Source organism: Argentina silus (assembly GCF_951799395.1).
Source record: "Argentina silus genome assembly, chromosome: 1".
Lineage (NCBI taxonomy): Eukaryota > Metazoa > Chordata > Actinopteri > Argentiniformes > Argentinidae > Argentina > Argentina silus.
In genome coordinates, this window is record NC_139655.1 from 31271358 (window position 1) to 31296655 (window position 25298).

A 25298-nucleotide genomic window follows, 5' to 3' on the forward strand; every position below is an offset into this window, starting at 1 on the left:
GTCCAGTCTCTAGAGCTCATGTCAGCAACAGCAGTGGACCTCGTCCTTGTCAACTAACCTCTAATGTTCCTTTTCAAATGGCTTATTTAAATGAATCAATTCCTACTCTTTTTGTAGACAGCTCTTTTGTTGTTGGCAGCCATTGTAGATATCTGAAGTAAGTGAAATCCCTGGCTCCATCAAAACTCATATGCTACATTGGGTAAAAACTCCCCATCTGTTCCAGCTCTTTCCGCGCTCCAGGTTCAACTGTAGACAGACTTTGAAGCATTACTCACCAGCATTTCTGAGACTAGATTCTTTGCCATTTAAAATAGCTCTGACATCTAAATTCAGAGTGCTTAGCATATAACATTTCACACCTTGCACATCCTGCAAGAAGATGGACTGAAGCTACTAAGCAAGCTAACATTTTAAGAAACCCATAAGCATCAATTGCAGGTTTGCATTAGGTTGGCATTAACCAGCTATTTAGGTCACATGGACTCTAATGCAGTCAATCTAATGTAAGCAGAACTAATGTTAAGCTACAGCTCATACATATTTAATGACGGTGTTACACAGACCTGGGTCGAAATACATTTGTATTTAAGAATTTGTAGGTAAAATTGCGACACAAATTGTATTTGATCATTTGAAAATAAACTGACCAAAACAACTACTTCTGTTCAAAATATTACTTTACCTGTATTTGAAACTACATTCTAATGCATTCAAAAACAAATACTATTTTACACCCCCCCTCCCCCACCCGCCTTGAAAGTAATTGAAATACTTGATACTATACTATACTATTTGGACCCTGGTCTGGTGCTACATGTTCTCATCACTGAGTGCAGTCCATATCAGAAAAGGATAATTACCATATAATCAACACAACAACAAGACAGAGACAGACATCAGTGCACATTGAGACTTACAGGAAAGTAGAGCAGCAAAGCTCCCAACAAGATGGCCTCCAGGAGGATGAGACCAGAGGCTCGGATTCGCTACAGAAAAAAAAAGAACAACAGAATAAATAGATAACGCCCCTCAACCACAGAGAAAGTTGTCATACTGTATGGTCGGTGGAGTATGTAGTGGTATTTAATTCAGTGGCAAAAAACACAATGGCTATGGATAGTAAAGGTCTTCCTTTTGTTTATCCGCTTCACAACCAATAAAAAGAAAATTAGCAAGGACCGGAGACTTTTGAGCTGGATTTAATTACCTATTATATCCTAGAAGGCACTGTCTTTTATTTAAATTCCCACACCTCTAGGGATGTCTCTGAACTGTATTTCAAAAAGATGATTTGGTAACAACATAAAGTGCTATAAATAAGTTAAAAAAAAACTATTTTTAAGAGACAACCCCCTCATATTTCTAATCTTCAAAATGTTTAATAGTTAGCCCTGTCGTTTAGATTGAAGACTGGAAGAATGGAATCCCTTTGGTGAGCCCTGCCCGGAGACACTACCTCCATTTTCTTGAGGGTTTCTTGCAGGTCGCAATTGATCGAAATGATGATGATGTTGAAATTGATATAAGGCTTTGAATTCGATTCATATTTATCTATCACCTCCATCGAAGTTGTCACCATCATTTTGAGTTTCCTAGGGGGAAAACTTGAATGTTGGTTGGATGATGATATGTAGTTTACAGACTTGAGGATTACCTACACATGAGCATAGGCTATTTTTGATTGGACACGAGAGAGAGGGGTATGCTAAGTGTATGCAGTCTTTGATTATGCCAGGTAGGCTATTATTTACAGATGAGCTGCCCTTTCTCTGGTCAGCCGCTGCTGTCTTTGGAGATCGAAAGGTATTTCATGATGCAGAATTCGAGATAAGGCTAACCATGAACAAAGTCAGTGGTTCAGTGGCTCTGGGTGTCACTTATTGTTTTGCTTTGAGGAGGGTTTTTTTTTTTTTATTGGACACAGGGGCATTGTGCGTTTTTTCCCCCTTTTGACATTTGGTTTGCATATGGTAAATAAACATTGATTTGATTTTTGGAGACAGACATCATCGTTATGATTGCTAGCAAAAGTAAATCTGAGCAGTAGCTAACGAATGGTAAATATGTTCTGATTTGGCCAAAAGTTTACTAAGCTTGCAAGTAAAGTAAATTGAGTCATTTACTGGAATTTACCATTAATTAGCTACCACGCTGACTCTTTTTTGCGAGTGTAACTTTGATTTGTTATTTTATAGTTAGCCATTCACTAGAATTTACCGTTAATTAGCTACCACACTGACTCTCTTTTGCTAGTGTAACCTTGGTTTGTTATTTTATAGTTAGGATGTGTAATGTGAAATTTGTGTCAAGGTCAAGTTACACTTTTATAATGACAGGAATTTTCCTAGGGTGCACCTGCATGTGCCGAGTTAGTTTTGGAAGAGTTGTTGTACTGCTCCTCTATACTTGGTCACAGAGAGTTATATTAAAAGAAGAGTATTATTGTAACCCTATGCATTATTTTATTTCCTGTCCCCTGTATATTCAAGATGTATATTAAAATATATTTAAAAAAATGATATACATCAACAATCATAACGCTGACACCTGTCTCCAAAAATAACACGTCTGTTTACATTCTGTAGTTTGTGACCTATGGAGTTTAATTGCCTATTGTGATTGATGAGGAGTGACTATGGTGATATTGACGTCATCCTGACTCATGAATATACATTACCCCTAAACCTAACCCTAACCCTAAGCACACTTCATTGCTTTGCTGATGCATGAGATTCTGTACCTGATATCATATTAAATTGGTATGCTGAATGTACTCTCTGAGGTCCTGACTCACATGCCATACAACTTGTATCACAATACAAGAGTGTTAACTTCTGTATCCTGGCTAAATTGGCAACTTTGCTCCTTGTACTATCAAGGCCATCGTATCACCCCCAACTTCAAATTGGCCCAATGACTCGCATCACTACTGTGACAGTCAATGTGTGGTGAACGTTCTGGCACAAAATGGCTATATTGTAAATCATAACTGTCTGTGGTACACATTCAGCGTGTGGTGGATGTGGTGAGTTATCCCCATACTGTATAATGTAAAGTGCTTTGAGCATTATGCACTCTAAATGTTTACCATTATAACGACCATCATTATCTTTATGGATGCAAAACGATGGATTGGGCCTTCTAAGAAGCCTTAGGTCGGACAAGGTCTACATAGGGCAAATCTGTTTTAGAGTTTTCTCAGGAAAATCCTTTACAATCAAAACAAAAGTTGGTTGGCAAATATCTGGCTATTGTGCAAACCCATTTCTCAAGGCTACATTTCTCCTTCTGAGGTAAATTGTCAAGATTGAGCTAAATGGTTTGGCCAGTCACTGAAGGCTAGTTGATAAGGAAAACAAATAATGCTCATATTACTGGCGATCTGCGTCACCATTTGGACTGGCAGTAGTAACACAGGTCCTGAATTCAGAAGATGGATTGGCCTTTGGCCAAAGGGAGATAAAAGTGGCATCACTCTGGCCTCCATTGCCTCTCTGCTGAAATGTAGCTTTGAGGTGTGTATGTGAAATACACATTAAATATCAACACTTTTAAACTTATCCAGTAAGTCAGGACCTTAGATGAAGAAAAACATATAGATGGTTTAGTTGGAGAACCCCTTTAATGACCCTTTAGTTTCCCTTTAATGACCTGATAGGCTCAGTCTTAACCCCTGACATTTGACCCCATTGACCTGAGTCACCTTGTTCCTGCGGAAGTGGTAGACCAGCACCATGCCGACAAAGTCCAGCAGCACGCAGAGGCCCTGGAAGGAGGCTACAGTAAGCCGGAGTGTCCCATCCTTCTGGGCCAGGCAAGGCTTGTCATCCCGGCAGAAGAGGCAGCCGTCCCGGCATGGCAGGCACTTGCTGGACCCCTCAAAGGGGTCTTCACTGTGTGGACCCCTCTCTTTTAGAAAGGGCAAAGATAATGAGCACAATAAGTAAAGAAGATGATGGGTCATGATAGCATTAGGGAGGCTGTGGCAGGTCAAAGTTCAAGACAATTCTGCAGATAGTAATGTTGCTTATTACTGTAGCCGACCATTTTATCATCAGTAAAGCATTATAAATGTGTCACTTTAACAACAAAAAGTGTGCCGAGTGGTGACAAGATGGATTGAGTGAAAAATGTGGTTAAATGTTTTTAACCTCAATAGCAAGTTATGTACAATAGCAGTTCTATGATAGTTCTAGCTTTCTTTTTGAGTAATATTGAGTGGAATATTTAGTGTTACATACAACACGCAGATGTTATCTTTCCACTTGGTTAATACTCCCCATTTTAGAAATACTGACATTGTATTAATGAAGCTAAATCGAACAGCAGCAGGGCACTCAAGTCAAGTGACAGACAGCTGATTCACACGTACGCAAAAACATCCATCACATGTTCAGGGACAAGGCTTAAAAGCAGCCAAGTTTGCAACATTCCACCATGGTTAACCAGTGTGACACCACTGTCTATGAGAGTCTATGAGAGTCCCACCCACCACCCCAGCCTTCACCCCCTCAGTCGCTCTGTATTTAGCCTACCTACGGGGGGTTTGATAAGTCCTGGGCTCCCTCCCATATTGGTATTTTGGATTTTATGTTATTAAACTTCAGGCAGGGAGCTATACAGAGCGGAGCCATCCAATTACGCCAAACTTAAATGTATTACCATTTTCATTAAAATAATGATTAAACTGATGTGAGTGTCTAGATTGACATTGAAAATGGTATGGTGCAGTAATGTCTAAATCTAAACATTGTATGTTTTTGTATCTTGTGCTCACCATAGAGAGACAATGGAAAATAACTGTAGGACAACGTTTACTGTGTATTCATGTGGTAACACCATCATACCATGTTGGTTTATGGTTGTCATTTGATGGTCATCTTCCAGTGTTGCTACATTGTTAATCATGTGTTAAAAATACAGGTTTTCTGAAAATCTGCATTTGACGGTCATTACACTATGACAAGGTTGCATGCAGACTACATTAAAGGAATGGTTTGACAGTTTGACTGGTTTGACAGTCATGATTCAACATTGTAACAAGGTTGCCTGTTGATTCCTAACCAAAGGGAAGTAGAAAAAAAGTTTTAACAACATCAATAAAACTTCAAAGCTTTACTTACAGTAACAATGACATAAGCCATGTGAGTACTTTGTCTATGCACTATGTTGGAATTAAACACAGTGATGGAATAAAAACTTTTGGTTTGGTTTGTCGTGCATTGTTCACTACACATTAACCCTAACCCTAAGACATAAGAGGAAAAATGGGGTTCAGATCAGAAAAATGTAATCCTACAAAACAGGGGGTCTATGCATATAAAGTGTTGTAATTTCGGAATGGTGAAACCAATATGTACACAAATAAGATCAAATAAAAGTTTGATTTAAAATGCAAACTTTTGGAGTGTAGAGCTTCACTGTCCCATTACTTATGCAGGGCACTGTATTTTGGGTTCTGCTGGGTTAAGACAGTTGAAGTAAGCTAATGAGGCATTGTGTGTGTGTGTGTGTGTGTGTGTGTGTGTGTGTGTGCGTGTTCATGCATGCGTGCATGTTCATAAGAGAGCTTCGGCCTAAGAACCCATAGTAACCAGAAGTCAAATTTAAAAGAACACTAACTAAAGAATAGTTCCTTCTTGAAGACCATTTGCACTTTTTGGTAATTTCACAAAAGAGTGCATCACCATAACTGCGATAACTGCTTTGGTTCAGATTAAATCACCGAAGAGGACTGAGGCTGCACAGAATCTGTCCATCCTCCTACAATTTACTCCTCTGGGTGATGTATGAAGCTGCAGCCTCCCCAAAAATAACAAGTTCAATTGGTTTGTTCCCTGTCTTCAACAACACCCAATTAAGTGAAGTGGAGTTAGACTATGTACCCCTTTCCTTTTCAGTTCCACTTTAGGTGAAACAATGAACAAATGCAAAGCATACAGATACACAAAGCATTCAGTTACACTAGGACAATGGTTTTGATTTTGCTAAGTGATGTGCAAGTATTAAGTATGAGTATTTGCAACCCAATTATTGTAAAATATGCACATCTTGGACTACAATCAAAACAAAACTAAACAAAGGAGCAGTTGAGAAAGCAGGTGAAATAATGCTCTTCTAACAAAGCCATCTTTACACTCAGGAAGATGTGGCAGCACAGAGATAGTACTATACCGTCATATAATTCTGTGTACAAATGATAAGCCCTTCAAAAGCTGTCCTAAAAAAGGCCTGTCTGAAACACCTCAACCTGTCGTACCAGAGATGCCTCTGTAGCGGCATTTTGTCAGTGGAAATTAAAGATGCTACAGAGCAGCCTTAAATGCCATGGTAACTATTGTGAGCAGAGTTGTTCATGTTGATCAGCTGTGCGGTGCGTGTGGATGTGCGTCATCCCATCAAGCTAGTCAGAAAAGCGAATATCTGGGGAAATATTTATCACGACGGGCAGCTTTTCCTCTAGACATCTCTCCCTCCAATCTGCCTCTATTGTACTCATCTACGAGTTGTCAAGTTGTATTTTGATTTTGTATACCTTTGAGGAACGAGTGCAATCTCAACCCCTGGTAACATCAGCTTCCTACATCAGTGTGTGTGCGAGAGATACATTTGTTTCATGCGGTTAGTTTTTGTGGAAAGACGTCATGCTGTCTTAAATTGCTGAAATTGCAGAAACAAATGACGTAGCACCCCTCCTTTTGTGAATTGATGACAATTATTTGCATGACTGAAATGTTTCCGGAACGTGTAGTGATTTGATTCATTAACGATTTTGCTTCTTACAGCTTTGAGTTTTTTTGAAGGCAGAAAATTGGGCCAATAATGCAATAGTGTAAATGCTGCATCTGTATGGCAAGACGCATAATTCACCCAAGTGTCGTCAAAATTGTCCCAGTGATGTCGGAGATAAAGCGTGTGACACACGAACGGAACGGACAGAGACCGGTCCATAGTCTCCTCCACGATTTCATCGTGGGGGACAATTACCCACAGAGACTGCAGAGAGAGCTCATCAGTCATTTTGTTATCATCCTTAATGCTCGTTTACCCTGCCAAACTCAATTACAACTTAATGATGCGTATAACAGCACCTGACCCTGCCTGCTCTCTGCTACAGTAGATGTATACTTTAGTGGGTGAATTCTCTTTCCACAATATTGTATTTCGCTTCACACCTTTCCATATAAGATAGATTTCTCTCTACTCTTAGGCATGATACACTCTAATTGGACATACTACACTTTAGGTATGCTGTCAAATTCCTGTCATGATAATTAACTAAAATCTACCATGCAATACTGTTTCAATAACAATGTCATGTTGCATGATGTGGACAACATTTGAATAGTTTTAACATCTTATGTATCATGCCATTGTGCTTGTTATGCTTGACTTTTAAATGCATACTACTTGATCTCTGTTTCTGCACCCAAGAGGCACCAGCATTTCTGTTTGTAAACAGATGGGTGGTTATTGGCACAAGTTATTTCAATTCTGTGGGAACCTCTCCATGGGTATCTGTTTTAGCTACTTCATTTATTTTTTTCTTTAGGGACAGTTTTATTGTTGCTAGGAAACAACAAAAACCCAGTACGGTTTTGAGGGATGTATGAGAAATAAAAGTGGCAGGTCCATTCAGACCTGGAAATGAGTATCCTCCTGAAATCTCTTTAATGATGCAGTTGTATGGGGTTTTTTTCACTGATACTTTTAGGTCTCATTACCATAAGGTTGTAGCATCCCCATGGATGCTGTCTGGCGGAAATAATGGAGAAGACCATATTAATTTATTGTCCCCTATTGATCCTTTGCCTTCAAGCCACTGCCGTGCATTCATCAGTGGTGTACAAATGTAAAGACGAAAAAAAATAAAGAACCAAACAATATTCAAGCAATGTTCTTCAAATACCAAAAGATCTTATGCACTACTCTAAACTATACATAAAAACAAATATGACGCAAATTCATATGTTTTGTGTTCACTGCTAAAGCCATTATTATTGCTAAAGTCACAGAAGTGATCCAGGTTGACAGCAGAAATGCCATCTGTTGCTGGCCCTAAACCTACTTGTAAAGCCATTGAGTGCCACTCTGCTGGGATGGTAGAAGCCTCTCCTGCATTGGCACTTGTACTTGTCCAGCACGAATCCATGGCCAACAATGGGGGTGCACTGGGGAGAGATGAGAATAAGGAAAGAATGATAGAGAATTTATTTAACAGGCAGGAAAACAGGATTGAGGGAATAACAGACAGACTCTTTGTGTTTCTCAAAACTTAAATTAAAAAAAAAAAAAAAAATACTGTTCCTCTTCTGAAAAACAGAATGAAAAACTCTCTGGCACTATAATGTGGAATTCTGTCAAAAAAGGAAATATTTGGGTTGGTTACATAAGGTCTTTCAACAGTCCCCCTCTTTATTCCTTTTTTCCTATTCTGTTCACTGCTCTTTCTCATTTCCCATTCAAATCTCAACTCAATTCAAACTCAACTCGATTCCACCGTTACTAACAGCCCTGACATTCAAACGCTGAGGCACGCTAAGGCTCCTTTGTATTTTTTACATTCCTTGTTCCATATTATTATTATATTCCATACTTTTACATTTGCAGTCATATCATTGCTAGACTTCTGCAGGTGCAGACATGCATGATGGTGACATGCTGAATATCAGGTAACACTTGAAGAACCTGCTAAAACACTTTTAAAGCACTGACATTATGAAATAGCATGGAAAAAAATGGCTCACAATGCCTTACAATCAACTAATTACAACCAAAATCATCATCTGTATAGCTTTTCAGATCTCATCAGATTGTCATAGGCAAAAGTACTGTAGGTTCATATGATCCAGCATGTCATGGTGTGTTGAAAGATGTAATGCACAAAGTCATACCAACAACCAAACCAAATACCTCATCAAAGATTTCTCCCACAATGAATGTTGAAGCATACTGTATAATGTACAGTACCATCATTCAGACATGGGAGCATTTTGTATCGTCTAAAATGAACTTATCTCAACCATGTTATTAAATGTCTTTTCCTCTGATGAGCTGAACCAGAGCAAACGCCCCAATAATAAACCCACACATGGCGTCAGGGGAAATAACACCCCTTTGCCAAGTTACAGAAAACTAATTAATTTCTAAATAAAGAATTAAGACTTGTTTGCAGGATTTCAATGTGATGCATAATTCCAGAGAGTGATGCTCATGGACCATCTGGATCGATTGGGGGGTACTTTCCTTCAACATTTAGTTTTCAGCAGTTCTGTCAGAAATAGATTTTCAATGAATTTGACATGTATGGATGAACAGTCAAATCAAATCAAATCAATGTTTATTCATCATAGACACAGAATACAGCTGTAGACGGTGCAATGAAATGCTTAGGCCAAGCTAGCTCCTCAACAGTGCAACGAAGTAATAATAATAATAAAAACAATAACATAGGTAGCAATGGTAGTAAGCAGCAGAAACACGGCAACAATAGTGGGGTGGGAAAGAAATATTAGCAGAAACGTTCTGCACACAAAAAGTAACAGTTAGCACCAAAATAAAGAACAAATGGCAAAGTTGAGCAGCAGCTGAATCGGCAGTAAAGTCCTTGTTCCATGGAGTCATTGAACATACACTATCTTATAATAAGGAGGTAAGTTGGACCGAAAATGTTAATCGAAACCTTTATAGTACAGCTTTCCAATATGCATCTCGCATTCCTTGGCAAACAAGTTAATTGCAAAGACGTAAGCCTGAAAAAAGCAGACGGGCATTCCGCCCTCACAGCACAGGGAGAGCAACATGCGGAGAGCAGGTGATGAAGAGGGAAATGCTCCACATTTGACCGCGGGTTTAAATAATTTTCACTGTTTTATTTAAACAAAAAAACAACTACTTAATTGTACCTTATTCAATGTACAAATAAAATGGATTAAATTGATGGAATTGTGTTCTTTTTTACAGTATTTAGTTAAAACAGTTAAACCAATTAATCAATCATCAATCCATTATATTCAGTATGTAGCTCTTTAAAATACAAAATGTGGTATTCTAATGATTGTAATGATAGATGGCGGCAGAGGACTAAATAAGGAAAAAGAATGTCAGCCAAAATAAATTAGTCGTACCAAAGTTGAAATTGTCCATGGAAAGAAAACAAGCATGCACAAATAATAACCAGGCCAAGAAAAATATGCCTGTCGATTCTACTGTTTCAAATGACTTCCAAAAAGTCTGTTTCCACATGAATGCAGAGGGGGGAAAGATAGCCTTGACCTACAAGTCATGCAAATACAATATCTAAAAAAAATGCTATGCAGCTCACATTTGCAAGGACGAGAAAAAAAGCAGGCATGGTAGGAGAGCCCAAACCAAATTCCTTTTTGTAAAGGCAGGACTTGACGCCGTTGAAAGCGTCTCGCTTCTTTGCAACGATTAAGCTGAAATCCTCATAAACCTTAATGGAGTGGCCCTGGTAAGCAACATTCCAGTTCTCCTTGGCCCACCACAGGACACTTTCCTTCTCAATGTAACAGTGAAATCTGATGATGATCGGACATGGGCACTCTCCCAAGATTTGTTTATATTTCCACAATTTCAACTCCTGTGAGCTAAAGAACGTACTGTGCTAGCACAAATGTACAAAAACAAGTGTAATGGAATAAAATAATCGACATGAGTCGGACAGACACAACACAGACTTCCCACTACATAGTACAACTGGAGTATAGAGCTAAAAGAAGACAAAATGCTTCCTCTTTCCAATACTTATGGAGGGCACTGTACTTTGTCATGATAAGTATGCCACATCATATTAGGGCTCATATGGCAATTCCAAGTATTTTTTTAGCGTTTAAAAATCCTTTTTTGGGGGCAGGGGATTACAGAGAAACAACACATTTTTCTCACTCATAGACAACCACAAAATTCACCGGAATGTTTTCTGGATTGTAGTATTCCTTTACATGTAAATACACAGCACATATGTTAGGGGAAAGTAAAACAGTCATACTGGCTTGGTTAGCAAAATATGAAAGATGAAAGGTTTTTGAAAACCTTTGTACATAAACACCTTGGGTTGCCAGTTTGATGGCAGGAATGACAAGCTACACCTTGGCTCACAACCAATGTCATATCTCTAAAGCATGTAGTCCAAGCTCACTGATGAATCCCCAAAAGATACACACACACAGTTAGCAATAACATTGTTATTGTGTGTTATTCAAGTTGGCCTCAATCTTCTTAAAGTTTTTTCCATTTTAACTTTCGCCGAGGGGATAAAATGATTCAATCGAGAATGGAGAGCAAAATACAGGAAAGGGCACTTATTTGAGACTGAGCCCAAGTTCATTCATACTATAAAAACTGCAAGTCAAATGAAATTGTGTCTGCACCAAGCTGCTACTGCTATTGGAGCAGGTGAAAGCGCTGGTGTCCCATGAGGTTACAAGTCAGACTTAAACTTTCAATATCTGCAGAGAGCACAGAAGGACAGCATATTAATAATATCCGTCATCCCAGCAGGGGAGTGTGGGTAAATAAACCCACCAGCGTTGTTATGGACTTATTTTGTGCTTACATTCTCTCTGAGGAAACGCTCATTAAGATAACACACACCAAGGGACATTAAGCGGGTGGAAGAAAAAATATTATACTTATTTTGATATTCCCAAAGTCAGTGAAAGAATTGTTGCCTTTTTAATAATCAAGGGTAAACATTTAAACCGTTTTATGAATTAATCTGTGTTATGAAATACGATAGAGTATGTGTTCTTTACAAAGCACATTTACATGTGTAAGTGTACAAGCACTATAGAGTATAAACATATACACGACCAGACCCGAGGAAGGTCCTGGTAGTGAGTACCATACAGTAGATTGACATGGAGTATGAAAGCATGCCTCAAGGTTCTTAACAGTGAATAATTAAGCCTGGCTAAGCAAACCTCCATACATAACTAATCAGGGCTGTCTACACATGGCTCCGGGCAAAAGTTAAATGGTGCCAAGGCCTGTTTTTTTTTTTTTTTTATGATAAAAAAGTATGAATTAATTAAGTATGTATAAGGTGATATGCCACAGTTTGATTTATCACCCTCATCAGCATAAAGTCTCAAAGTGAGAAATTAATGTAAAAATATTTTTAAAATAGTCTTTTATTGGAAGTAATATTTCCAAATGATGAAATCCTACAACGTCCATAGTGCTTTGCGGCTCCCCGCCAGCCACATCTATGCTAAGATGCATGTTATTAAACACAAGTGATGGATGAATGCGCTAGCGCAGTGCTTCTGGATGTGAACAAACCAGGCAGTAGCTAATCCAGGAATGGTAAACTCACTCCTCCTAAAGCTCCTTGGTTTTCAAAACCATGTGATTACCCCCAAATACTTCACTCAGGGTAAAATCCTCAAACTTGTGCTACCTAGCTACGGAATGCATTTTGAAGCCATTTTCACATGCTCACACGTTCGTACAGTGATCTGGATTTTGAGGTAAACAAAATAATGTTTGAGGTAAAAAAAAGTCAGTGAAGTCTCCCTTTAAGGCAAGTTCAGATAAAACAGTTGAGACGAGATAAAATTGTCCAGTTTTAGAATGTGTGTTATGGTAAGAAGAGGGTGCTGGTCTTGTACCGACCGGCAGCAAGTGTGTCTGCAAGTGGCATTTATTTTTATGTCCAGTTTGTTGAATCAAATCACAACAAATTGTCAACATGGAGCTGCTTTTTGTAGTCATTTTATGAACTTTACTTTATCACGCTCAGAGTTTGGATCTTCAACCACACCATCTGATAAACAGGATCCAATACTCTTGGGAAGTCTGAATGAAATAGGACGATCCAAACCATGTGGACATGCATATGGACCCGATTTGTATCAAGGGGTTAAATGCGGTGCTCTCGAGACAGAGAAGTTACGAATGGGACAGAAATTACTACTAAAATGAGGAAACGTGGGAAAAGGGGTGGCGTCCGACTTAACTGAAAAGGCAAAAACCCTCCCTCTCCTGTCTTTACCCTTGGAAATGTCCAGTTCCTCAGAAACAAGATTGACTAGCTGCAGGCAAACATAGACCATCTACATGATTACAGGGAGACCACGCTCATGCCTGCAGACACTGACTCAGTCTTGGCTATTAGTGGCTTTGGGGTGCCTGTCCGACAGGATGTCGGCAAACACTACAGTGAAATCTCAGGGTGGCGGGGTCTGTGTGTATAAATCAGCAGTGATACAATAATGTTACCATGAGAGAGACTATATGCACAGCTGATTATCTCCCTTGGGAGTTCCCCCAGATATTTATGACGGTGGTATATAACCACCCAAAAGCTAACCCTAACCCAAATCATGGCGGATACCATCTTTGAGTCACACACAAACTATAGTTTCTTTCCCCTGATGGTTCCCCTAACCCTAACCTTAATACTAATACCTCTTAATACTGGGAGATCTCAATCACTGCAAGCTGAATAAAACAATGAACTTCTACCAGTAAATCACTTGCCCAACTAGGAACATTAAGACTGGATTTATCCTATGGGTCTATAGGAGGGGCATACAAGGCTTCTCCCAGGCCTCCCCTTGGCTTATCTGACCACAGCACCATCCACCCTAACCCCATTTACAGGCCCGTTCTGAAGAGGGAGAAGGCACAGACAAGAGAGGTCAAGGTTTGGACTAATGATTCTGTTCTTGGATTACAGGGATGTTTTGATTGCACCGATTGATTCAGTGTTTAAGGAATCCACTCCTGATATTAATGAACTTACTGATGCTGTTTGTAGCTATATTTCATTTTGTGAGGATGCTGTTATTCTGAAGAAACATGTTAAAGTGTATCCCAACAAAAAGCCTTGGGTCAATAAATCCCTGAAAAATATGATGACTAGAAAACATGTGGCCTTCCTCCAAGGCAATGAGACAGACATAAGGGAGGCAATGATAGAGGTCAAGATCGGAGATTAAGAAGGCCAGGTTACTGTACAGTACAAAGACAAACTAGAGGGGAAATTAAACAGCAACAATCTGAAGGCAGCATGGGATGGAATGAGGAAAATGACAGGTCAGCAAGCAAGAGAAACAAGCCTGTTAGGATTGTGAGCTATGATGGCAACAAAGACCTACCGGAAGCACTTAATAGCTCCATCATTGTCACAGTAGTAAAGTGTAGATTCTACAAGGAGCTAAATTACCTCAGACCAGTTGTGTTGACATGACTAGTCATGAAGTCATTTGAAAGGCTAGTCAAAAAGGAAATATTGGGAATGGTTGAGGAGGCACTGGAACCCATGCAGTTTGTCTATAGGGCTAATATGGGGATGGAAGATGCAATGGTAACCTCACACAACTTTCTTTCTAAATACGTAGAATGTTCCAAAACACATGCTAGACTTTTATTTGTACAATCCAGCCACATGTTTTAGCCAACAAATTGCTTGTCTATTTTAAAAAATGTGATGTAAACCTTGTGGGCTGGATTGTAGACTTTTTAACATGCAGGTCTCAGAAGGTGAGAGTTAATGGTGTTTTGTCAGAGCAACGCACCTCCTCCACAGGCTCTCCTCAGGGGTGTGTCCTGTCCCCATTATTGTACATACTTTACACCAATGACTGCAGAAGCCAGTATAGGGACAGTCACATCCTGAAATTTGCTGACGATTCAAAGTCATTGTCAGTCTGCTCCAAATTGCCGAACTGAGCATGGGCCTGTGGTGGAAGAGTTTGTTAAATGGTGTGATGATGCTTTCCTCCAACTAAATGTAACTAAGACCAAGGATATGGCTATTGATTTTAGGAGAAAACCACTCCCGCCATCTCAGACCTTCATCAAAGGGCTTGGTATTGAATTTGTCGATCAATATAAATACCTTGGTACAATAATTTATGACAAATGGAACTAAGATGCCAACACTGACGTTGTCTGTGAGAAGGGTCAGCAACGTCTGTATTGCCTGAGAAAGCTAAATGGTTTTAACGTAAATAGGACAATGGTGTCGCTTATTGAATCTGTTCTTACCTTCTCCATGATTGCTTGGTACTGTAACCTTAATATCAGGAATAAGAACTGCCTGAGCTCTATTGTCAAGGTGGCTGGCAAAGTTATACATGTCCAACAGACCCCCCTCACTGTCATCTTTAACCAGCATGTTCTCCGTAAGGCCAGGTCTGTGTTGGACAGTGAAGACCACGCCCTTCACTCTGCTCGGGCTGTTTTAACGAATTTGCAGATGTAAACTTTGTACTTTACGTCATTGATGTCCTCCACAATTGTTTTGCATAATTGTATATTGTATTTGTATATTTGTATATTGCATGTTTTTCATTGTGACTGCTGGCTGCAAACCAAGTATCCCATGGGACAATAAAGTAAACTGAAACTGAAACAGAAACTGAAACACTGCAAGGTGTAAACCACTAGTTAGCAAAAGAAACCAGATGGTCAGATTACAGTTTGCTAAAAAGTACCTAAAAGAGCCTGCAGAATTCTGGAAAAAAAGGTCTTGTGGACAAATGAGACAAAAATGATGATCCAAATGTACAGTGTGGAGAAAAAAGGAACTGCCCAACATCCCTGTGTGGAGAAAAAAGGAACTGCCCAACATCCCTGGCATACCACCTCATCTGGGAAATATGGTGGAGGTGGTGTTATGGCTTGGGCATGTATGGCTTCCACTGGAACTGGCTCACTTGTCTTCATTGATGATGTAACTGCTGACGGCAGCAGCAAAATGAACTATATGAAGCATACAGAAACATATTGTCTGCTGAAGTATAAGCAAATGCTTCCAATCTCATTGGATGACGCTTCATCATACAGCAAGACAATGAACCCAATACTGCCATAGCAACTAGGGAGTTTTTCAGGGCCAAAAGTGGAAAGTTCTAGATTGGCCAAGTCAATCTCCAGATTTAAATCCAATTGAACATGCATTTTATTTGCTGAAGAGGGAACTTAAGGTAAAAAGACCTCAACATAAACAACAACTGGATATGGCTACAGTACAGGCCTGGCAGAGCATCACCAGAGAATATACCCAGCGTCTGGAGGGGTCAATGGGTCACAGTCTTCAGGCAGTTAGTGATTTGCATTAACCATTTGCATGTTCACTCAACATTACTATCAAAGGAGCGCAAATCAAGCAGGTTTCTGACATACTTTTTGACTCTCAGCTTAAATGTGAAAACCTCAGAAGAACAGTGAAAGTCTCAACTGCTTTAGTTTGATAAGAAACTGTTTACCATTTGACTTTTGTTTACACACACAATGATATGTTCGCAAATATATCTTACTGCATGACAACATGACTCAGGTTAAACTCACAGTAAACAAATCTATTGAATCATTCTACAACAGAGCTTTGAACATTTTAGACAAAAAGGCTCCTCTTTATGTTTTGTCTTTTTTGTTGTTATTGTTATTTTTTTGTTGTTGCTGCCTATGTGTGTGTATATATATATATATATATATATATATATATATATATATATATATATATATATATATATATATAAAAAAAACATTTTTATTCTTTTTCGTTAGCGCAAACTAACGTGTCATGGTGCAAAGCATCTCGCTTGTTGAAATTTCAATATGTCAATGTTATTGCATCTGTCTCTACTCAAATGAATAAATAAATCCAACCAACAAACCAACCAACCTTCCATCCATCCAACTAACCAAACCATCTTTAACTTCATCCGCTACCATAATAAGACTCTCAATTCATTATTTCCACTACCCAGCAAATCTATCATCCAAATGATCTTAAAACTTGATCTACTATCAGAATAAGACTTTGTAAGCCCACAAATATTCTTCTGGAACTTATTTTTCTAGTTATATACTGTCGCCTAAAGCCAAAGTTATTTAGCTGGCTAGCCAAATTCCTGAGCTTGGTGATCTGGCTAGCTAGAGATGAAAAGTATTAGTTTGCAAAAATATTGAGGTCATGAGAGATACTATCATGAAGGCCCCATATGACAAAGACAATAATGCTACAACCATGGGGTTGGATTTTCTCTGAAGGTTGTGTTTTGCCTAATAGATAGCCAGATACCAAATTCAGGCAGTTCCTCTGGTATTTGTAGGCTTACTTGAGAAGAGTCTCATTTTTGCTCTCTGGCCAATCCTGCCTGCTAGGTTTTCTCTGATTCTGACTTTAGTTAGAACGCTGCAAACAACATGCTACAGGAGAAAGCACACAACGTTCCTCCGAGATCTATAAATATCTTGAAAGCATTAAACCCTAAAAGCATTACAATCACTCTCTCCCCAGACTCTGGAGACTGCAGCTTCACACTGAAATACTGTATATCTGATAGGAAAGACCTTGGTCTCTAGACTGTCTGGAATCTCTCTATCAATTTATGACAATTTGGTGAGTGGGATTTGATGTTTTTTCTTGGAGTAGATATTTTTTACCCTATGAAAACATCATAACAAAACCGTTTCAGCATGAGCAATTTAAGTCATGGAGTGAACATCTGGAAAGGTGCCCTACACATTTCAATAGATGGACAACGAAGGGGACTGTAATAAAGGACTGGGGAATAGAGCCATTGACATTTCCCTTTTATAAGGACTGACAAGGTTTGGTTATCCTCACAGCCACCGGTGGTCACTGTGCCCTACATAGTCAAGTCTAGGAAGCTCACACCAATTAGGATAAGCCCATGTTTTGTTGACAGCCTCTTTAATATTGCTGTGGCAGCTGCAATGCTGCAGACACTAGATTAAGGAGTAAATTATGTTTCAGCGAGGCAGAATCCCCCTCTTCATGCCAACACGTCCTTTTTGTCAGAGAGATGGCCAAAGAATAGAATAGTGTAGATGGTTTCTGTATCTAAGACTCAAGTATTTCAGACCTTTACATAGATTAGAGGTGTCAGGTGTTTCCATAATTTTTACTAAATTTAATTAATTCTAACGTGATCTCATTAATCATTTGTACGATATTGTACGTAAATAATGTACCCGAAATCATAAAGATGTTTGTCGTTAAAGTTTCCACGAAGCTGTCGCTTGGAAGGTATAAGCAATCTTTACCAACACTAATTAGCAAACAAAAACACTAAAAGCACTTTTGACAAAATTCCCCCAAAGCTGACTCGAACCCACAATGTTCGGATTGCAAGTCTTGGTTATCCTCTTATGCTAATTGCCCTATTTGACTAATTTCCTCCTAAAAACCAGACCCAAACTAAACTGCTTATAACATTAGAAATATGATGATCAGATGCAAAAGCAGGATGCCATTTGACAGGTAACACCTTGACGTTTTGTGTGGATATGCTCAGATCATAGTTCAGAATAACATACTACACATGACAAGGAGATAAAGTAATCAATAATGAAATTAATACTCAAATTAAAGCAGAATTTGGGCCCAATTATAGGCCCGTCCATCTTAAGAGGTTATACGCACTCCTCCACCTATTTTAACAGTGCAATATTTCACCCACGCATGTATTCCTGCAGGTCTTAGAAACGTCCCTGCTATTTTTGACTGAGAAGAGCCCTGGGTGTGTAAGTCCCATGGTTTGACTGAGAAGAGCCATGGGTGTGTAAGTCCCATGGTTTGACTGAGAAGAGCCCTGGGTGTGTAAGTCCCATGGTTTGACTGTTCGTTGAGTCTAATTCTCCTTCAGCAGTCGCGCCTCATTTGATAATCGAGATCTCATCCTGTCACCAGCCATCTTGTCACATAGTCCAGGTCCCTCAAGAAGAGTTCAAGAGTTCTATGGATGTGCAGTATGAATATGAGTGAATGAGTGAATTAATTAATACAAAAGCCAATAAGCTTTGATTAAGGCATTAGGTTTTAATTTTTTAAGGCAATATTTGAATTCACTGAATTACATTCCTCTGCCGCTCTGTTAGGATTACTTAACTTAATTTATGATGGCTCATACTCCTGGGCTATATAGCTAAGGCTTCTGAGTGCTGAGTTTTGATGTTCTGTCACAGTCAACTGTAAACGCAATTCTATCACTTCATCATAATGAGCATTTGTGTGCATATTCATAACTGTTGATGGGATAGGCTAGAGATCACAGAGGCTTTCGGTGTAATATACAAAGGCATTTTTGTTTGTTTATTTCAGGATTTCAGAAGGAACAAGACTACATTCCCAAATTATTGTTTGCTGCACAAAAGCAACCAGACAAATAATATTTAAAGCTTGAGTTAGAAACTCTCAGGGGAGGTGAAATATGAGATAGTTCTGACAGAACTTGCTTTTTCGACTCTTTGCTTTCCCTCTGCTCACCAGTTTTTATCTGTTGGAGATTAGATGTGGATGTGCGCGTTTGCCTGGCACTGTGCTTCAGTGTTGAAGCCAGCCTGAACACACCTCCAGAGACAGTGCTCAGTTCTGTGCTGCCTAAGCGCATCCCGCTACGATCCGATCAGCTCTGTTCTGGCAATGAATAAAACAGAACCTGTGTGGTCCTCAGACTCATACAGCACAGCACTAGGATACACTATGTGCTTTACATAATATGAGTATAATCTGAAACCCCATATATTGTTATTCTTAGTAATCACAGTGTAATTTCAAAGCCATTTATTTATGCTGAAATAATATCAGGGCTCATATCTAAAACTCACCATGATTATTTTGGGTGATCAACCTATGACAAATTACACTGACAATTCTACATCACCACCATTCACTTGGAAAGTGCAAGGAGGAAGATTTCATTTTCCAACAAAATTCAATAGCAGGACTAAAATAATAATAATAATAATAATAATCTTGATATAATTTTGACTAAAGTGGCCAAGTGAGAGAGTAAGAAGAACACCGCTTCAACAGCACTGCTTTGTGGTTTTGGTTTACGGATCATCGTACACATTTGTGAGTTGTACTCCTTTTATTTACAATAATATTGCCAGTAAGCTATCTCCATACATTGCTCTCTTCTCCCATCCTGGGGGGGATGATAAGGGAAGTGAAGGGAAGCAGGGAGGTAGACACATCAATATTTACATTTCGCCCCTCTTTGCACTGACGTTGAGATTGCAAAGCGAACAGTTTTTGCAGGGGCAGACTAAAATAACTGACACTAGCCCATATCAGCATGAGGCCGTATGTGTGGATGATGCTACGTCTTCTGCATGGTTCTGTACCATACAGTATGTTAATATATGCACATATCTTATAAAGACAATGTTTTTAAGTGCAAATTCTGGTTACTCATAAACTATATTTAGCCTCTGGCGAGCATAGACCAAACATAATTAAATTGTGTAAGGCTGCTTCATGCAAGTGCACCAAGAAACTCAAAAGCAACCTGTATAGCAAATGCCTGTCTTTGGATGTTGTAAGTGTAAAGTAGGTAAACAATGTGAATGCTTTTGTATTTACAGTGAACCGTGATTATGATTTGCTTATGATAAGGTAAGACAGTTGTACTACTGTCATTGAGGTTTACCGTACAATAGTTATCATTCATAGATGTAGATCAAGGGCTGTATTTCATTATTTGAAATGATTGGAAATCATACAGACTGTGGCTTTAATGTGTTTATCTGGTGCTTACATTTTTCAATTTGGGGAGTATTATCCAAGAATGAAAGAAGGAGGGAGAGGGGAATGAAGAATCAGATTTTATTTTTAGAATGATATATTAACAGATGGGAAAATGATTTGAAGTTTTCATCTCTGGGCTTGTCTGAAGTGTTAAGTGCCTCCACGAAGATGAAGAGAGAGTGAATGAAGTGCAGATGAATGAAGGGAGGGAGGGAGGGAGGGAGGGAGGGGAGAGTCGAGGGAGGACAAACCTCCTTGGCTGTCACAGCAGCTCACACTCATTAGCAAAGCAACCCCTTTGAAGCGGTTTATCTCTATCACCACGTTTTAGAGGATGGGCAGGGGAAAAAGACAACACATTTACAAAAACACACACACACACTCCCTGAAAACATTCTGAAGTCCCCCTAATTATATAAGCTGCAGACCCTTATGTAACATACTTCCCCTACAACAGAATATCTATAATGCATGAGGGGTTGTATTTGGTTCATGGTGACTTAAACACAGTAACTTCCTGTACAGACTCACTGTATCTGGGCAAATGAAAAAGGGTAAAAAGCAGCGAGCAGAGGGATGGACAGAACTGCAAGAACGAGCTAATACATGAACATATGGTCAGGTACTGTAGTAGTCAATCAGATTGTGGAACAAGCTGTGATTTCATATAGTGCTTAATAAAAGCCCAAATAATAATAATAATATATTTATTTTGTATAGCACTTTTCTCAGTACTCAAAGACACTTTACATCCATGAAGAAGAACATTTATAATAACAACAGCAAAAACAGCACAGACAGCAAAAAACAAGAAGTCAGGTACTGATAGACCAAGGTAGGGGGAAAGGTACATTAGGTACATTAAAAGCAAGTTTAAAAAGATGGGTTTTGAGGGAACATTTGAAGGAGGAGAGTGTGTTGGATTCCTAGATGTGTTTTGGCCAGTTTTCCAAAGGGTGTGACAATAAGACTGTGACAATAGCAAAACTGACATTTTCTTTTGAAAGTTTACATTTTCCACACAACAAGTAAAAAGGAAAATGGGGGCATCTGAGTATAGGAATAGGAGAGGAGCAAAGGTACAGAAATATGGTGGTTGAGAATGGGTTGGATGACAGTTAGCTATTGATTACAGGAAATAGAAAACATTTGTCTATAAGGAAAAGTACATCAGGAGAGGAAATGGAAGAGACTGAATGGAAAAAGATGGATGAGGAGAAGGAGAACAAGGAGACAACAAGCTGTGATTTATTGTCAATATTGTCATGGGTAGTGGGGGTTGTTCAGCACGACGCACAGTGGAGTGCTGACAAACCCCTACCAAGTGACAATATTGACGTTTAATCACAGCTTCAAGGGCATTATAGCTGCGCTGAGAAATATAGTTCCCAAAACTACAAATGTTGTCAAGGGAACGTGATAAACAAATCTACTGCAGCATATGAATATCCTTACAGGTGATTTAACCGTGACATTATTGTTCTTAAATCATGGCTTTGAATGCCTCCCGGACAGTCACAATGTTTGTTCTGATCAAACCGATCAAACCGTTGTAAAATAACATTTATCTTACTGTGTGATGTCAATCCCCTACAACTTGGTTACCATGGATTCCAGCCCACTGGAACCAAGGATGGTGGTGACTCATCAATTTAATTAGTAACCCCTGAGTACTATCATGGCATTTCTGTGCCATGACATGTCATTACATTTGATTTCAAGTCAAAGAAAGAATGTCATAAAGCAAATCCATTGATAGCTTAGAATGTCCATGTCCACTGTGTCCAACTACAGCATCATTAATGTCAAAGACATAAGCTTACTAAACCTTACAGTTAGGGCCAGGCAGCTGTGACAAATTTTTGACAAATGTATTTATAAAACGCTCACACATTTGATTGATAGCTTGACTGATTGACTGATGGATTTACTAAAAAGAATGAATGAATAAATCATAAATGAATGAAGATAGATGTACTTATTTAATTAGTTTATTTAACAAATAGGCCTATGTTATAAATGTTTATGGTATCAAATATTGTATCCAATGTTTATTTCCTCATGTGCTTAAGCTATGAAGATTCTACTGAAGGGTACTACTCAATGGTTGGAGACCTTGTCCCCAAAACACCACATACTGTATACAACGTCAATGGAGGACAGTAAAGTGCAATGGGTTCCAAAATGTTATGAAGAAATGTCAAGCTCTATTATAATGTTTATATTATTATTATTACAACTCATCTGAAATGACAAGGTCAGATTTGCCTTTAGACCAAAACCTCCTGTCCTGTGTAACACGGGACACAAGCACAATATAATATCACAGAATATGCTGCGCTGTCCACTTTAATTCATAAAGCATACCCCCCCACACACACACGTAAATACAGTATTTCAAAACCTCAAACTCCAATGCCTTCCCACCCCCCACATCACATACAATTACAATTCAGACATTCCTACATAGAGAAAGTAGAGACTAACAATACACACTGAGGCTTCATATGTTCCTCCAGTAGTACTCCCCTAAGGAGGAGGAGGAGCACATAGACAAAGAGCATGGTCAATAATTCAGAGCTCTTACTGCAATCCATTACACTGCATTTATTATAGATCATAGTCAGGACGCCACACAAACCTGAACAGCAACTCCTGATCTGAGTAGCAAAACATCACACACACACTAGTACATCATCAACAACTCTGAAGACAGATGGTTCTGTCAATGGCTTGTGCTCTGAGGGTGATAAAACATGATGTATCTCCGGTGCCAGTCACAAGAAACACTGGTAAGACTTCTCAGTTTCACTTCAACACCTTATAAGCTGTCAAGAATACTCATCTTGGAAGATAAGCATGTGTAGTCTGTACCTGAATATTTGACGCATGTTACAGTAACTTAAAGGTCCAGTATGTAGATCTGGGCCATGATAAATCAGGAATGACATCATATGATAAAGAATGTTCAGTGAGGAGCGCTGTTTTGGTAAAAAACAAAGCGCTTTCTAAAACCTGGTGTTGAGGTTGATCACTGGCAAGTGATCAAAACTACATGCTTCATTTGTTAAGCAAATGCTGTTTCAATGTTCTAGTCCTTCTCTTACTATTCTTTACATAATACAAAATAAATCCCTAACACAGAACTGCTGACCCATTAAGTGAATTTCTTGGTTACATGGAGATAGTGTAGCAGCCTATGCCTAATTTCTGTGAAGAAGAAGACACAAGTAGAGGGAAAAAGGACAGCTGCCAGACTACACCCATCAACAGAAGAGACTGCTTAGAATGTAACCTGCTGCTACTAGATAGTCAGGGCAGAGAAATGTAAACACTCAATATCACCAATACCTAGAGGTAAACATCAACCTGGAACACTTGAGACAATGAATACACCCAAACAGGTGAGTAGTGTGAGCAATAATCAACAATATATTTCACATCAATATGCCATAAATCATAAATGAGAATTCCTTCAGAGAAATGCACTCCTAACTCTGCCACAAAAATAGTCAAATTCCTTTGGCCAGAGTTTAACTAACATAGTCCAAAATGTCCAATAGAATCAATGATTAAATCCAACAATTACAGAATCAATCAATAAATTCAAAACAGGTCTTCAATAATCAAAATATACCCCACGCTCCCTTGCAGGAAAATAGAATGCTCAGAAATCAGTTAACAATTCAACACCACAACAGTATAGAATGGTATCAAGGGAGCACAAGTGCAAGTAGTGTGTGTAAGTGATGAACAGTTTTGTCTTAGTGTAAAGCCCTACGAGAGAGAAAAGACATACAAAGAGAAAAGGATAGGAAAAACCTGCTGCTTTTTCTGCTGGCAGGCAGAAAAAAGAGAACTGTTGGCTTTGAGGAAGGAACTAAGCTAGAGGCCTTTAGCTCTGTAAACCTTTGAAATCCTCTTCATCTGAAAAGTCGTCCATGAAGAGTTCATAAAACCGCCATTTCTATCGTCTGTCAAGTTCTTAGGTAGTCAGATAAGAGGGTTCATGTCCACTACATGTATTGTCCTTTCCAGTGTCCGAGAGAGAGCCTTGGTAGTTCACTAGTCCCAATTGTCTCAATACTACAGTTCTTTCCATTTTGGGGCAAGCTTGGCCGAGAAACATATACAGACACGAGAGATGGGTTTGTAGGAAACATCACGTCAGTGTTTGTTGTCCTTTATTAGCTGCCTCTGCTTGGCTTTGGCTCTAAAGGCTTACACTTGCATGCAAGGTGTGATGCTGGTGTACAATGTCAGAAGCAGTGCAGCCAGATGAGAAGATGGACCATCGGGTCTTTCAGAGGTCTTCCGATATGAAGTTCAACTGGAGTGACCTCTGAAGTCTGCTGGACAGCGGAGTTCAGAGAAAACCTAAATTCGGGAAGGTGCTGATCCCATTTGGTGTGGTGATCACCCACAAAGGAAGCGATCATGCCTGTTAACCTGCTCTGTTAGATTCGTCTGAGGATGGTAAGCCGTGGTTACTTTGGGGACCACCCCCCAGAGGCGGCACAATTCCTTGTACAAGGAAGACACAAACAATGGTCTGAGAAAATATGATCTGGGACACCCCGGCAGGTGAATATTTCCTGCCTCAGGATTTGCGCAATGGCAGCAGCAGTAGCCTTCTTTAAAGGAAACAACTCCACCCAGTGGGTGTAATAATCCACCACAAGGAAGACCTCCCTCTTCTTGACGTAACTGCCGGGGAAAGAACCTATGAGATCTACTCCCAGCACTACTACTCGCTCCT

The 25298-nt window shown here is 39.2% G+C and overlaps 1 protein-coding gene across 1 annotated transcript in view; it reads right to left on the reverse strand.

Annotated features, from left to right (window-relative positions):
* Positions 1 to 25298, reverse strand: part of gpr158b (G protein-coupled receptor 158b) — a gene marked incomplete at both ends in the record, with an annotated part of 52991 nt that overhangs the window by 18918 nt on the left and 8775 nt on the right. The window contains 3 exons of the mRNA XM_083667083.1: positions 921 to 989; positions 3707 to 3912; positions 8072 to 8174. Of these exons, the coding sequence (XP_083523209.1) occupies positions 921 to 989; positions 3707 to 3912; positions 8072 to 8174 (378 nt within the window). The remainder of the gene's footprint in view (positions 1 to 920; positions 990 to 3706; positions 3913 to 8071; positions 8175 to 25298) is intronic.